Below are 17,241 nucleotides of genomic sequence, written 5' to 3'. Positions count from 1 at the left end.
TGTTTTAACAAGCAGTGATGAGGAAGGGGATGATGGGGTGGATGAAGTGGCGATTTGACCTCAGTCTCTGAATGCAGAGCAATCACGTGCAGTCATGTTAGGTGCTCTTTAACCAAGAAAAAAGTAATTCCTTATCCAACACAAAGAACCAAATTGTAAAGATACAGTACTTGGGCCATTCTCCGTGGGAGGAAAGAAAAGACAAAAAAGGGACAAAGAAGAAGGTTGTATCACAAGCAAGCATTTTGGAAGGACAATCAGAGTAACAAATAAAAAGCAATGGGCGGGATGTAAGCCCACAAAGTGTATACAACAGGTCTGGGAGGCTCGACCTAAAAAGGGTGAAATAGTTCTTGTACATTAGTAAATTGATTCAGGATGTTGGCAATCTTGCTGAAGCCCAACTGAGCAGCAGTGAGCTGGATGGCACTAAGCCCAAATTATTCTTGAGAAAACCAGGCATAATGATGGCACTGTAATTGTAGCTATGGAAGTGTACAGAGAAACGTGTCCCGGCACAGGCTTTGAAAAGAAAAATGTATATTTAGATCACCAGAAGTTCAGAAATCTATTTTATAGCTTTAGCCAGGGTCGGAGAAACCAAATATCTTGACATTGAAAATGGATTCTACAGTACAAATTATCGCAGAAGAAGCCAGGCAAGCAAGTATATTTTTCTGAAACAGGTGGGCTAATCAATGTGTTAACAAATTCAGCGTTTAACAGTTCTGACTTATTTCAGTTCCATAATTTCAGATTGGAAAATTACTGCAAACTAAGGCGGGCATTTTCAGTTCTAAAAGCAAAAGCAAGAATAAAAGGGCTTCTGATCTAATTTCAGATCAGAAGCCTGTAACTGATCTAGGAGCATTTGAAGAAATGCACTTAATGAACAAGTTACTTACCTTCGGTAACGCCTTATCTGGACTATATGTGGCTGCAGATGCCTTACCTTATAATAATCCCAGATGTCAGACTGGATACAGAAGACTGATAGGCACCCCTTCTGTGGGCTGGTAGGTGGCATTGCTCAGTTCTGTGTGCATTGTCAGTGACATCCTTGGAATCTATATAAGTGAAACCCAGACGTGCTGACGTCAGCTTTTTTCACGACTTTTCACACCGGAAGCACAGAGCCATGAAGAACACTGTACACTGGTGGGGATAATTAGAGCCCTGGAAGGGATACAGCCCTGTCTCTAGAAATCTATTCACAGAGCGGGGTGGATGGGTGAGTCAGCAATGAATCTGCAGCTAGATAGTCTCTACCAGATAATTCTTACCAAAGGTAAGTAACTTGTTCATATGAAGGCTCCTAGCTGCAGATTCCTCACCTTGGAATAGATACCAAAGCAATACCATTCCCGTGGGTAGGCCAGCAGACCAATTTCAGGCAAGGACGTTCTGTAGGACAGAACAGGCTAAATGCCCATTATGACTGACCTAACTGTCCAGGAAGTTGTGCTTGGCAAACTTGTGCAGCAAGGCCCATGTTGCTGCCAGGCGAATATCCAGGACTGAAACTCCATGTGCTAATGCAGTGGTCGCAGCTATGCCTCTGGTGGAATGAGTAAGCCATGAGGGGGTTGCTTCCTGGCAAATACAAAGCAGATTTTAATGCAGAGCACACAATCTGGAGATGGTCCTTTTCTGCACAGCACAACCCTTTTTAGCTCTGACATACCCCACGAAGAGTTGATCCTCCACACGGAATTCCACTCAGTGGGCAGATGTTATAGGCACAAGAAAAGCTGTTTTGATGGTGAGCAACCGCAGATAACCATTGTGAAGTGGCTCAAAGGGAGCACATATGAGGAATGTAAGCACAAAATTCAAGTCCCACTGAGGTATGATAAAAGGGGGAAAAAGATGAAGTAAACCTTTCAAGAATGTATGTACAATAGGAGATTTGAAAACAGAGGGCTGATCAAGTAATCTAAGGACTGCAGAGATAGCAGAAAGATAACTTAAGTGTGCCCAGAGCAGAGTTCTGCTGGGTAAGAGAGAATGAATTGAAGAACCAGAAAAAGGACAGAAAGGGGAACACCAACCAACAAATGTTTTCCAACTGCAGGTGTACTAAGTCTTGGTGGAGGAACGCCTGACTGGCAAGATAACATCACAGACATCAGGAAGAAGGTGAAAAGCTGTCAACTGCCGCTGCTCAATCTCAACGCAAGAAGGTGGAGACTGGACTGGTTCAAGTGGAAAACCCAAACCTACCCCTCGAAAGAAAATCCTCCCGAAGGGGCAGTCTGATCGGAGGATCGACTGCCATGCTCAGTAGCTCAGGATACCAGAATCTGTGCCCAATATGGAGCCACAAGGAGGGCCTGGTTGTTCTTGAGAACTCTGCCCAAGAGTGTTATAACTGGAAAGGAATACAGGAGGCCTGAGTGCTACTGTAGGTGAAAAGCATTGCCGAGTGAGCTGCCTTCGAAACTCCAGCCTGCAAAACTGCTGACATTGCACATTCTCAGCAGAGGCAAACAGATCTAACCAAGGCTCTCCCTATAGTTGAAAGACTTTGTGCCAAATCTGGATGGAGACGCCATTTGTGATCAACTAGGCATTGTCAGCTGAGCTTGTCCGCTCTGGCATTCAGAGAGCCCACCAAATGTTGAACCACCAGGGAAATGCCCTGATGTTCCAGTCATGTCCAGAGATGCAAGGAGTCCATGAAGCCACCCTCCTTGGCTTGTTGCAATACCACATGGTGGTGGTGTTGTCCGTGAACACCTGCACTACTTTCTCTTTGAGAGAAGGAAGAAATGCTCTCAATGCCAGTCTGATCACCCTGGGCTCCAAAAGATTGATGTGGAGCCCGGACTCCGCCTGTGACCAGATGTCTGACCTCAACCTCTCCCACATGGCCACCCCAGCACAGGAGTGACACATCAGTCACTACTGTCCGATCTAGTTGGGGAAGGGAGAGCGATCTACTGCTCACCCAATCGCAGTTCATCAGCCACCACTGCAGATCTTTTGCAGTTCCCTCCGAGATCTGGTCCATGTCGGAGAGACTCCCTTGATGCGGTGCCCACTGAAATGTCAGGTCCCACTACAGAGCCCGCATATGCCAACATACATGTCATCAGCAGGATTCAAGAGGCCATAAGTCCCAGCAGCCTCAGTTTCCCACTGAAATCTAGGGTAGAGGCTGAAACATCAGTATCATAGGCAGAATATCCTGGCCTCACCACTTGGGAGGACACACCCAAAACTGCACCGTGTCCAGGACAGCTTAGATGAAAGGGAGCGTCTGAGCAGGAGTCATGTTGGACTTTGGCAGGTTTATAGTGAACCTCAGCAAGTGCAGGCGGTCAGCCATAGTCTGGAGGTGGAACGCCAGCCAGTTGTCAAGATAGGGGAAGACTGACCCCTGATCTCCGCAGTTGAGCTACAACCACCGCCATCATCTTAGTGAACAAGTGAGGGGTGTTGGTAAGGCCATAAGGAAGCACAGCAAACCAAATTTTTGTGGCAGACTATGAACCAGAGGCAACGTCTGTGGGAAGGGCAGATGAGGATATGAAATGTGTGTCCTGTAAGTCCAGCAGCACCATCCAGTCTCCTGGGTCCAGGGCAGACAGAGCCAAGCAGAGCATTTTTAATTTCTCCTTCTTGAGGAAGTAAGAGGGCTTGCAGGTCTAGGAGAGGATGGCGGCATCTGTCCTTCAGCACAAGGAAGTAGCAGAGATAGCAACCATGACTTACTTCTTGCATTGGGACCCTTTCTATGGCTCCCTTGGCCAAGAGAGAACTTCCTTGAGCCAGTTTTGAGATTGTGGCATATGGGGGGAGCGGGGGAGAAAGGTCAGTAAGAGGAGGGAGTAGCCCTTTTGGACCAACTGAAAAACCCACCTGTCTGATGTTAGGGACTGCCAGTGGGGCAAGGGAGGATGGATCCTGCCACCAACTGGGTGCACGATTGTATAAGGGCAGATTAGAAGTGTTTGGGGGCTACAGCTGTGGGAAGAGTGGTGGACTGATTCGACCTCTGGCTGCCTGTTCCACATGGCTTGTGGATACCACCCCCTCAGCCACACAGGAGCTAGGGAGCATGCGTGGCATGGTGGCTGGGCAGGAACTGGCATGGATGATAGCCCCTTCCATAGCCACGAAGGGGGCAAAAGCGGACTGGGGATGGCATCGGGCAGAAGATAACCCTCAAGTACTGGGTCGTAGCCAGACTGTCCTTTGTCTCCAAAGAGATGGGAGCCATGCAAGGAGACGCAACACCCTTTAAAAGCCACTAGTGCATAGCAAGGCGTGGCACCGAAGGGCCACCGTTGATGAAACCGCTCCGCCTAGCGAGACAGTCATGTCAAGTCCACATCCAATTGTGAACTTTGCTGCATCTCTCCTGTCTGACACTTCTTGGGTGAGCATGGCCCAGGCCTCCGCTGGTACCGTAGGCAGCACATGCATCCCACAGAGCGTAGGAGTAGCGCAATGCTAGGCGGGTGATTGTCCTTTTCACAGGAGTACCTGTATTGGGTATGGACCAGGTACCCAAAAGGACACTGGGGAGGGCTTTGTTAAATGGGAGGAGCCTGGAGACTCCCTCTGAAGCACCTTCGACAAGACATTGGTTTTGACTGCCACTGAAGGCTGAGGATTTCAGCAGCTCTCCGCACCACAACTGCAAAATATGCTTCTTCCTCCATAGCCACGGTAGGAGGAGAAAGTGTGCCAGGATTTCGGGGGGGGGGGGGGGGGGGGGGGAGTATCCAGGTCACTGGCTTCACCCAGTTCCTCACACCACTCTATATCCTGTTCATAAGGCTGGCTTACAGGGTCCAGGATAGCACCCTTCCCCAAGCTCCCATCCCTTGACCAAGCCCATGGGAATCGGACTCAAGATCTGATCTGGCAAGCAAAGCTCCCAAAGGTGCTGAATAAGGCGTTGAGTGAGGGATTAAAATGGGGATGGTGCTGCAAGTGGGCACTGGGAGCGTCGGATCGGGACCAATGCAGAGGTGGCATGACCAGCGTTGGTCCGGATCCATAAGTGAATCCTCGGGGCACCACCTACGCTAGGGTTGAAGCCACTGGGTAAAAACAGCAGTGCCCCTGCTGACTCCCCGGGGCCCAAAGGCTGCCCAAATATGGTGCACATGGCGTCTTAAGACTCCCTGAGTTGGGTGAGGGTTGCGCCAGCTCCTGGAAACTCAAGGAAATGTGGAGTCAGCCCAGGCTCAGCCTCTGAGCTAGGCCTCGAAGGCAGATGCTCCTGTGTCTCCATGGCCGCAGAGTAGTTGAAACACGCTTTGACTACTACTTCTTGTGTTTTGACTTATCTGAATGTCCCGACGATTCAGAATGGGGCAAACACCACCAACTCTGCGACCAACTCCAGGGCCATCCTCTCGACCGGGACAGAGTCGCATGACATGTAGTCATGAGCATGAGGGTGCACTCCCTTCAAACCTTCAGGTCCATTGCGCACAGTTGGAGCACAACTTCGGGTTGTGATCGCACTCAAGGCAAATGAAGAAAGTTATTGACAAGACAGACTGAGGTAAAGACTTCTTGTCGCGGTCCATCTGAGACCTGATTTGCAGCTGAGGAACACTCCAAGTAGAACAACTGGTCTCTCCAACTCAGGGAGGGCATGCCTTTGCAGGCTCGACTCTGGTGGTTGATCCCAGTCCTTGGAGGTCTGGAAGTCCAAAACGTTTCACTGTCCCTATCTTGCAGGAGTCAGTCTTTTCATCCCATTAGATATTCACCCAAAGTTTCCAGACTTAAAGGAAAGCTCTTAGGACTTGGCTTGATCCTGCCAAGGCTTTGCAGGCTTTAAGGTTTTTTTCAGCTTGTGTCCCTGTGGCTACGGAGCCCATGGACCCTTGAAGTCCACTTTTTTGTCCTAGGTACAAGAAGGAGCTGGTTCAGTCTTTAAGAGCTCCTTACAGGAGATAGCAAGAAGGGCCCAGTCCTCTACTGTTCTTCCGCAGGTCCACAAAGTGTTCCCAAGAGGGTGCCTTGGCATGCCACAATAATGGTTGGCACCAGCTAGTGGGTTGGAGTGACTCCTGGACACTCCCTAGTCACTTGGATAAATGTTCCCAGGGGCAATCCTACCCACGTCAGCAGTTCCCGTCTGCCCTACTGCAAACAATCCCAGAATTAAAAGATGCAGAGCCTGAGCGCCCACTCAGTTGTGGCCAGAAAAATAAGCAATCTCCTCTGCGGTCACAAAACTGGTTCTGGGGCTAGCACCCTTCCCACTGGGTTTCATACCAGCCTGGCTAGAGGTTGCAGTCTCCAGTTCTCACCTTAGTTACTTGTCAAAGGGTAAGCCCCATTAGAAATTAATTCAGTTCCAGAGTCCAAAGGGAAGACAAAACACCTCTGCACACAGGCCATTCTCAGGGCAGTGTTCACACCTTGTCAGGCACTGGCAAACAAACTGTTTGGCAGGTAAAAGGTAATTTTCTAACATTTACCTTTCCTTCAAAAACATTGGCAATCTGACTACCATTAAATAGGATTTTAATGGATTAAGAATAGCCTTTGCATAATGTTTGTAGCTGTTTCCTGTCATAAATTACAGATTCAAGTTTCTAATATGTAATTTGACATTTTCTGGTATTCAGCTACAGCACTGTCAGTAAAAACAGCTTTTGGGCCTATTCACTTAAGAACATGCAATTGTTAACTTCACACATGTTCCTACCTTTAAATACCAGGCTTCCTATCTTGCGGGCAAGAGGGTTACTTAGGGGTGACTTATCCATATTTAAAACAAGGGTTTCCTGCCTGTCACAAAAAGGTATTGTGACACATTTGACAGCAGACTTTCAGGCTGCTGAAGTCACGCTACACATTTTAAGCCGGACGCCATGTTGTACAGGCCCACTTTGGGGACCGCACTATAGGTGCTGTAGTCCACAAGAAATATTTAATTTCCAGGCATGGGGTGCATTTTCTACACCATATACTAGGGACTTATAGGCAAGTTAAATGCGTTACTCAGGGATAAGCCAACTTAATCTTATTTAAAAGGGGGGGGGGGTGCTCAGGCACTTAACTCCTGTTCACCCATAGAACTCGGCTCTGTTACACCTGTTAAGCTAAGTCCAACAAAAAAAATAGAGCCCAGAAAAAAGGTGAAACATCTGGGTGACCATTCAGAAGGTGAATTTCCTACAAGAGGTTATGGTCGCTGACCTCACCAGTTACTTACCTTACACATCAACATCCACTCAAAATCTGAAAAGATTTCAAGCCTTAAAATAATCACTGAATCTGAGATTCTCAATCTTGCCATGCCCATAGAGAAGGAGAGTGCAATAACCTATCAGATACCTTTCGGCTGGACCAAGAACTCCATAAAATATTTAGGCCTCCACATTTTATTTAATCTAGAAGCTCTCTATAGGGTAACACATCACTACTAAATTCTTTAGGTGAAGACTTCTAGATGATCACCACTATTCCCCTCACTGTTTGGTAGGATGAATGTCATCAAAATGAACAAATCTACCCCAAACCCTTTACTTGTTCCAGACCCCTTCGAAAAGGGCATGACAATTCTTTGTAGAACTTAAAATATGTTGACTCATACTGATGGTTTGGAGATAATAAGGCACCACACTCATTAACATAATTAAAGGGGCAGGTGTGGGAGCTAGCCATTCCAGACTTTGTTGTATTATTGATCAGAACAACTCTGCGTAATAGTCGGCTGGTTTCCCAGAGAGATGGATAAACACTGGGTCCACATGGACAGCCGGGAGGACAATTTGGGATTTAAATTGGAAGCCAAAGCCCACAAACCTTCAGAACAACAAATGCTTTTTTAAGTACCCCAACATTAGAGATCCCACAAAGGAGATGCTACTTATGTCACTTCACACATCTATTCATTTTAACCTCACCTTCTTGGTACTCTACATACCAGTGTATTTGACAAGTGGCCTTGGGCATTATGCCTTACCACATCAGACATGCTGGAAGGGCAGTAAGTGCAAACTTTCCAGACTTGTACACATTTGTGCAACAGCAAGGGAGTGCTTTCATTATGCCCATCTGAGACACTGGGTAAGCCTTACCACATTACGCTGACAGACACTCACAGACAGCCAATAAAATTAATCTCCAAAAGTACAGTGTGCCGGTAGGGCTGTGGACTCAAGTGATTTTTCAGATACATTTGTGGGACTGCCAACAGATTAGGCCCTTCAGGATCTAGATACTTTTACTGTGATGAACTTATTCTGCCATACTCCCCCTTCTGATGCTTCCTTTGTATTGCTGGGCATAACCACACCGCTATTAAAACATTCGACAAAGGCTGACTGGGTGGGGATCTGGAATCTTACGATAAGCCAAAGTCACAATAGCTGCATAATGGAAAAATACATCTTTACCCATTGTTCTTTATTAATTACAGCAGGGGAACATTTGAGCAATGGAGACACATTCTAATCCTCTTGATCCAGTCCATAAAGGCTGAGTCAATGTGGTAACCTTTAACAGTTCCTGCCAAACAATCCCCATGGTTTAATTTCCAGTACAATGGCAAGCCATATACCTATTGAATTACTGAACCTCAAAAGTGTCAGTGGCCTGCTAAGTCCAAGACAACTGCCAACACTTGATGCTTTTTAATTGCAACGAGTTATGACATACCATTAATACAACCTTTGATAATCCTCGGACACACCCCTAGGTTTATTGGGGAGTGGGAATGCATTCAAAGTACCAGGAAAAACATAGAAAATACATAAGAGACTGGTTTTCACATGTTGAATATGCAAACTATATATCCACAAGGTGTACATTTGTAACAATGTGCTATAATGAAATTTAATAAAAACAGATTATTAAAAGAAAATGAGCTAACAAATTATTCCAATGCACAATGCATGCATTGTTCATCTTACTAACAGCAAAATTGTCAGTACATAAACATTCATCAAGTTTAGCACCTTGTCCACTACAAACTAACATGTTGGAAAGTAGTTTATGAACCCCGCCCCCCCCGGAAAAAAAAACACATGGTTTTAGACTATACCTGAGGGTTGTGGACTGAGACAAGGCCAAAAACCGGGATGACATGCTGGCACATTCGTTCCCATCTGGAATTCTGTGTGTTCCTTCTGCAAACCGATACAATATAAATAGCAAAACGCTAGAGACGTACACAATACCGTGACTGGTTTCTAAAATACAAGTTATTCCCAAACAATGAAGATATGTCGACAAATTTGAAAATGGTTATTCGAATTCCAACTTAAGTGTAAACATCAACTGACATTTAGTGCATTTGCTATTTTATATGCCGCCAGACACCTCCATCTCACTCAGCTTTACGGGGAAAAACTGACCCTTCACTTAAAACCAGTTATTACCGTCACGATTAAGGTGGCACACCTTCATATTCTCAGAGGTAGGCATTTGTACTCTCATAACAGACTAAAGAAAGTAGCATTTCTTAAATCCATTGCAACAATTCTCCTTTCTCGTCCAACTACAAATGCTCAATTTACCACTGCAAAAATGCTGTCCTTCAAACCTTACCACAGAACACAACAATTGTACTTTGTCTCTGCCAGGCCAAAACACCTCCGATAGCTACTGAGCAAGGCCACCACTTTCGTCAGAAGTGCCATGATTGGCACGCATACACGAGAGGCCATTCCCAACTGATGGTCTCAGTTTAAAATTGTGAGCTTTACACTTGTAATCAAATGAGTTTATAGCTTTAGGTTTGCCAGTCTCCAAAGGGCTCGTTTGTTCTTCAGGGCAATCCGAAAGAACTACTTCCTCTAAACAAAAAATGTGCCATTGTCAAATAAACTTAGATTTTGTTTACCCAATTGTGCAGTCATTGGATGGATAGCAATATTTATTTTTTTATTTACTTTGAAATTTTTCTACCTCCTACCACACGTCTTTCCTTTTTACCCTCTTTACTGCTTTACTCTTTCTTAAATTACACTGCTTTATTTAAATTTTGTTCCAAGATGCACAAACTCACTTTATCACCCCATTTACGGCTTTACTCCATTTTATTTACAAGTTTGTCTTCCATTGCTTTTTAGCTCTCCTGGGTAAGGATTAAGGATTGATCGACCACATCACACCATGTCAAGCTTGAGGTCATCTTCAAGTTAAGCCAATGCTTACTATGCCTTCCTTCTTTAACCATAATTCTTCACCTGTCTGCATATGACATGACTCCATGGCATGGTACGCTCACATACATTGAAAAGTTTAATTTCCATTTCAAATAACACACAGGCATAAAAAAAACCACCTAGGAACGCGTTGCTTGCCAACGTCTCAAAGTGTTCTTTCAAGAAGGCCTCTTGATCCGGGGTGCTGGCCACTTGAGATTTGATCATACAGGTGTTTGCGTCTTCCTCCTCTTCCACCTGCTCCTCCAGGTCTGATGAAATGCCATCCACACTCAAGGGTTCTGTGCTTTCAGAATCTTGGTTTAAGACAGAGGGAAAGAGCAACGCATTGAAAACATTGTATTTAGACAATTAAATGCAGAAGATGTTTGAATGGTGTTATTGCTCTTTAAAATATTTTCCAAAGAATGGCCTCAACTCTATAAATGAACGTGAGAAACAAAGGCTTGTTTAATTTACTTTGCATCTATGTGCCAATGGAGTGAAACATGTTTAAACTATTAATGCTGCAGACTGAAAAACAAAACGATTTTTTTTTTTTTTTACATCCCAGTTACGCTTCCCAGAAACGTCGGGAAAGCGTGAGCTAGACCTAAAGACCTCACAGATAATTCTCAGCACTATGTTCAATGCAGCAATACTTCTTTGTTATTGATATTACTTCTTTGTTATTGATATTTCTTCTTCGTTGCTACAAGTGCATGTAACCAAATGCATCATAGCTTTAAAGTTTCATTTTGTCAAATAACCTTAATCAGGTTTGAAGCAACTAGATTTTGATTATGTTGTACCTTGTGTGCACCAGAGGCTATCTGCTCTTTCCTTTAACCCAGCTGGTCAAACCTTTCGAGATGCTATCAAGTAATGACAGGTCCAATGTTTTGGAAGGCCAGCAAGACAATACCATCCCACATAAGGTTATAGCCAACAGCAGTGCACTCAGTCCTAGCTGGTGTTCACGCCACTGCTCTATAAGCTTGAAGGACTCATTCATGCTGCTTGGAATCCTGCTGATGCCGAACGGGGCAGTGCTGAGGACAGAGGAGGCAGTCAGGCCAGCAACCACACGTTTTTAAGTCAGGACTCCCTTTCAGCAGCCCTGCATCTTTACCACTGAGAGAATCTCAGCATGCAAACTGAATGTACTAGACTGACCACCTGTGTGAATACAAGACCACAGACTACACAAGGCACTTTTGCCTCAAATGTTTTCAAATCCTTACTTTTGATCTTGTGTATTTTCATGAGCATGTCTGCCCACCACAAAAAGGGGAGACATGGTTCATGCTTTGATCTAGTGATTCAGCCAATCACTTTAATTGGAGGGTCAGGCTCAGAGCCCCATGAGGGTAACAAGATCTCGTAATGTTGTCCACCGAAATATTCTACTTGCAAAATATGTTAGGGTAAAATCTGGGCCATTTTACAGATCTGAAGAAATATAGGGGGCATTTGTTTTTGGCATAGCATAGGATCATCAAAATAATCAAACCGTACCCCCCTAGTCCAAAAGGTAAGAATCAGTACATGAACGAACTTTGTTTGGGATAAACTCAGGCACCTCACGTGTGTGCACTTCTGTTCTGAAGGTGGAGTATGTGCAAAACATACTAAGGAAGAACCTTGATAAAGATAGCAGAATGTCTCAGCCCGGCAGTTTAGGCAATGCGACAGCAACAATATACATTTAACCAAAACATCTGTACTCCGAGATCCCAGGAAGGACATAATTGGATCACTGGCAGTATGCTAGGACAATCTACTCGTTGCTGGATCCTTGTACAAATGCATCCACTCCAGCGATCTGTGTATGACTTAATGGTCAAAGGTTCTAATCGTGGCAAGTCCACCAAGTCTCTCTCCCAGGGTAGATAAAATGAGTACTGTTGATTTAGATAATAAACATCTGTTATTACAGCGCCAAGAGACCCATGGCTTGGGGGGGAGGGGGAACGTGGAGAAGTACCGCACGCTTTACATATAGGTCATATTATTTGCTGGGGGATCTCAACCTTCAAACAGCGCAGTCTCATGGGCCCCCATTAAAAGAATGCTCAGAGACCTGGGAAGCTGTTCCAAAAGGGCAGAGGTGGGAGTCTGCTCATTAAAAAGGATCCTAAACAGCCAGAACCGTCTTGGACTAAAGGGTGGCCCTTTGCCAACCCATTTGTTAAGGTAAGGTCATATATGTGAAAACCTACTCCGCCTTAGATAAAATTCAGCCCACAGTCAAAACAGGTTTTGTTCCAAGACTCATAGAAAAACTGGTTGTGATTGATAACCTCTCCTGGCCATTATATCTAGATCTATATCTATCTATCTATCTATATGTGTGGCGCTCAGTACTTCAGCTCAAGCAGAGATAAAAAATAATTTATCTAGACATACTTCAACAGCCAAGGCAGTCACTGGAGTCATGTCCCACGGCATCTGCGGTTATTCTTACAGACTGGATATGCTGGTGTATATGCTGTTACTCTATTATAGTATGTGCAATGATACATGTGTGTTGCACAATTGAAAACTCAATAACAAAGTTTTCTAAAAGGGAAATCCTGAGACTGGCTAAATGAGGACACTCAAACACACATCTATTAGTTCCAACAGGAGATTCCCCCAGTTTAAGAAAGTTTGGAAAAGGATTTAGCCAGTCTGCTTCTTGGTTTTTCATTAGCTAAGAGGACTACAAGAAAACAGACTTAGAAAAGGGAGTCAGTCTTCAGGAAATTATAAATTAAACCTACTGAATATTTTGACTAAGCTTTGAGAAAGCAGAATACCCACTACAGCCTGAACAGTCTTGAAAATTAAAGTCAAGACTCCAGTACACAGAGGCAAGCACTACCCCAGCCAAGGTCACAAAAATATAATGATTAGGAAAAGGAACACATTTCGGATGCTTTTAACTTCCCAGTCCGATCTTCAAATGTCCATAATGGCATAACAAGCACAGAGTTGTTGGAAAGCAGTTCTAAAGAGGATTGAAACAGGACAAGTCTGGTTACAAGACAATTCAAAAACAGAGGTGTTGCTACGATAGAGTATGGTATTGGATGTTGTGAAGGGGTCATTTTCTGCAACTAGTCTTTGTATGGATTTCTGGGATGTGCAGTTAGGACATTAAAAAGATTGGTAAACTTTAATGTTTCTGCTGTGCAGAGTAACAAAAGACTAAGCATAATGTTAATCTCCATTGTCTTAACAGGACCCAGATTCTCCTTGGTGCTGGCTAGGAAAATCTAAAGTCTGCTCTAACACCCGCTTATCAATTCACTGCATCTGGAAGTGCTTTTAATAATTACAAGGCCTACAGCTCATCAGTCCTACCAGGGCTGGATGTTACACCTTAAGCTCACCCTCATTTGGATGCTCTGGGCTGGAAAGTCGACTACTGCAGTAATCCATTGAGCATGCGCTGTCCGGGCTGTTCTTATCTTGGCATCCATTTGCCTGGTAATCTCTACCTGATTTCCTTTGAGGAATTTCCTTAACCTGGAACTCACTGTAAGAAAGATGCAATTAAAATGAGTGGAATTTAAGTAATCAAACTTTGAAATGAGTTTTATTGAATGAACTTTCAATTGTTTTACATATAGGGTTCACACTGATTTGGGCAGAAACGTCATAATCCATTCACAGGGCACGTTTTCACATAAGATGCAGATGAGAACGGTAGCAAGCTGAAAAGTTATAAATAATCACCAAGGCTTACGCTCAGTCAATGAACCAGACCTGAACTAATAGTTATGATTGGTTTTCAAAACATTACTGCATTTGGGAACATCATTTTAAGCCAGGTAGGAATCCGTGCCAGTTCTCAATGCAGTTTAACATCAACTAGGTTTTCCAAGAAAGACAAGCTTGTGCTTCACAGCAGGTTTAAACTACATATGAAAGCAAACAAGAAATTTACCCCGGCCTTGTCAAAATTGTTTCCTAACTGAAAAACTATTTCAAATGGACACAGAATTACAGAGAGCAAAACAAAGACAGATTACCTACGGTGAAAGCACCCAATGGCCAGAAAGCTCTTCTGACTGGCCTCGGAGAACAGCTTCTCTGGTGATAGGACAATAACTCCTCAGAAAACATCTTGCACGTTTTTAGTTAATTGGTTTATTAAAAGGCACATTAAGGTTTGACAGAAATGTTTAGGACACTGAGGTCTGATAACCCAACGAAGGACACCACAGATTAAAAAGCCCTGCAGATAAATTAGACAATTAAATTTGGAGGGTAGGCCCTTTTTGGTGTTGTGGCCTCGTGCAACAAGGAGTTAAATAAGGCTATCCAGGGTAAATCCAATTCCTTTCAACAGCGTATGCAGTGAAGGGATGCTGTGGCAAAGTTCCAGCCCTCTGTCCTACAATGAGCCACAGCTAGACCAAGTTTACGACTGCTCGCTGGAAACTGGCTACTCACTGGATCAAACTAGTTGTTGGAAGCGACAAATAAAGGAGTGATATGGATTACATTAATGTATACAATGCAAAGCACCTTACATTACACTAGTTGCTGTATAACCAATGAGAATAGATTTTTCTGACCTTTGCCAAGCTGTGGGTGTGTGTGTGTATGTATGTATATATATATATATATATATATATATATACATACATACACACACACACACACACACACACATATATATACACACACATACATACACATACACACACACTTATTTATTTTTAAGACTGGCTGCAAGGAAAGTTCCCAGTTCAGCCACCAAAGATACCCATATTTAATGGCATGTAAGACACTCCTTTGATACATAAGTTGAAAGAGTACTCTTTACCAGCCCATGAGCCAGAGGCTAAAAAAATTATCTATAAAGATAATGAAGATGTTTTACTTTAATCCATCGACTACACCACTCACAGAATGTGCTTCTTTCATTGATACCCCCAAGGAAAAAAACTTCAGTTTGCTAACATTCATCTGAGCACCTCAATGTGTTCCTTATGCCTCCAGAGGTATCATTTCACTTCTGCCTCCATCCAGTCCTCAGCAGGCAGCCTTGTAACCCTCCCCACTTGTCCCCAAACCAGACTGATATGAACCCTTTCACGTCTGCAATGTACGCCTTTTGAGTGAACTTGATTGTTAAGCTGTAGCCAAGTATGTGCTACTGACATACACCTCAACGGAGGACAACCAGTTTTCATTCAATATAATATTTCACCGTTTGAAAGGCATCCACACCTCAACTGCTTTCCAAGATGTCAGTGTGGCGACAGTCCAAGAGATTTTCTGCACACATTTGGTACTTACTACTACAGCCTTCCAACACCCAAGGTAAAGTGACACTGACAGAGGTTCAAACACATAGGGACCCATCACAACCACCAACAAATAACTAGTCAACTTGTTCACAAACCCAAACCTCAGGGACACAAACTTTTAGCATATTCTTCAGCAATAGTGTGAGAAAGAAAGCCCACAACAAACGGACTACCAACACTCCACGCCACCTCAGCTAACCCAAAAAGCTTTTGCAGGCTTCAAGCGTAGCAGGTACTAGCACATCTTGGAGATGCAGCAAGATGCAATCCCGAAAGGCCTCATCCAATTTTGAAGCAACTTTTTACATCATCTATACTTTCTACAACTCAAATAATGCTGGAAGAGGCACAAACCCTCTTCCACACCTCACACAGTTAAATAGATCACCACCTTCTTGCGAGAGCTGAGGCTGTTCACAGGTATGAAGATAGCCATGTGAAGAAAATTGGACAATAAGCCTGTATGAAAGGACATGGTTATGATTCATACATAACTATCTTCATGTACCTCAGACTAATAAAGAACAGCAAAGTAGAAATAAAGATGAACACCATTCCACTCAATATGTACAAGATACATCTCTCTCATAAGTGAGAACCCCATCCTCTCCTCAGTGAGATCACCAGTCATTTGAAAAGAACTAGAAGTGTAGGCTCCAGGGCAAACACCTTTGGCAGCTGCATGCCCTGTCTATAGACCAACCCAAGCCTTAAGCACAATCGTCTTCAAGACAGCAGCACTAAGCTCTTAAACACTTGATTACCTCACATGACGAGCTTAAAGAATCATGCTGTTTTTAACAAAAGACAACGATATCTTTCAGCCACTCGTCAATGCAGATCGGCTAGGCAACTCAAGACAGCAATAGTGAAGCCTTAGACACAAAAGTACTATAGTACCTGGCTGTATGCAGGTCTTCAGCATTGTATGAACTGAACGAGCACATGATCTCGTAGAGCACAGGATTGGCAGACCTTGAAGGCCTGGTTGGAGTGGTGGGAAGAACATTCAGAAGCCCATATGGGGCTAGAGTCTGTGGCAGATGTTCTGGCATGGAGCTCCACAACGGAATAGAAGCAGAGAGGTCTGAACAAACTCCCAAGTCTTCCAATTTGTGTACTCGGGGGAAACAGGAAGGAATCTAAGCTAATAACTAACACTAATGAAGCAGAACCTAGGGTACCTGGAGATGGGATGGAATCAACAACTCTTCATCCAGCTGCACCTGTTCCAAGGGGCGGGTCAGATGTGAATGCCATGACAGTCAGAGTCCACTATCTCCTGGGGAAGAGTACAAAGAAGATTGAGCGATGGGGAGAGAGACTTAAGAATCTGGCTACTATGCTTGGGAGGCTGGCTAACTCCAGGCTCTCCCGGAACTCAAGTGGCAGGGAACGCAGCAGAGTCAAGCACTCTTGGGTGCAGTGTGCCTTTGGTATCAAGGTTACTCGCCAACAAGTGCACTGTATTGTCTTAAGGTAGCTCAGCTAGGGCCAGATCATGCCTCCTTGCACCTTTTGTGCTTTAAAAGGAAATAACCTGTCTGAACAAAGCTTTCTGGAGGGCATGTTATTCCAATGAGGTTTCTGTATTAAGGAGATCACCAGTGGGTGTGCAGTTTACTATGCATTCTTATTCCAGTTGTACAGTGGATGCCCACTGTCACAAAGAAACTTTGAGCCAGGTTGTATGTGCATGTTGCACATCAGACATGTGGAAGCAACGGTTTCTAGCCGAAAGGTATGGGCCCGCTTGTGGAATGCTAAAGGACTATTCCAAATTTGTATTTCGTCAGTTGTCTTGA

General features: G+C 44.2%; 1 protein-coding gene across 3 annotated transcripts in view; it reads right to left on the bottom strand.

The window, feature by feature from the left end:
* Positions 1 to 17,241, bottom strand: part of MAPKBP1 (mitogen-activated protein kinase binding protein 1) — a 533,456-nt gene that overhangs the window by 25,243 nt on the left and 490,972 nt on the right. For all 3 annotated transcript variants that reach the window (XM_069208767.1, XM_069208768.1, XM_069208769.1), the window contains exons 25-27: positions 13,508 to 13,653; positions 10,271 to 10,447; positions 9,026 to 9,110 (exon numbers count right to left, since the gene is read on the bottom strand). In XM_069208767.1, the coding sequence (XP_069064868.1) occupies positions 9,026 to 9,110; positions 10,271 to 10,447; positions 13,508 to 13,653 (408 nt within the window). The remainder of the gene's footprint in view (positions 1 to 9,025; positions 9,111 to 10,270; positions 10,448 to 13,507; positions 13,654 to 17,241) is intronic.

This window comes from Pleurodeles waltl, chromosome 9 (assembly GCF_031143425.1).
Source record: "Pleurodeles waltl isolate 20211129_DDA chromosome 9, aPleWal1.hap1.20221129, whole genome shotgun sequence".
In the NCBI taxonomy this organism is placed as follows: domain Eukaryota; kingdom Metazoa; phylum Chordata; class Amphibia; order Caudata; family Salamandridae; genus Pleurodeles; species Pleurodeles waltl.
The sequence above is the reverse complement of the archived record's forward strand: the minus strand, read 5'-3'. Positions and strand labels throughout refer to the sequence as shown.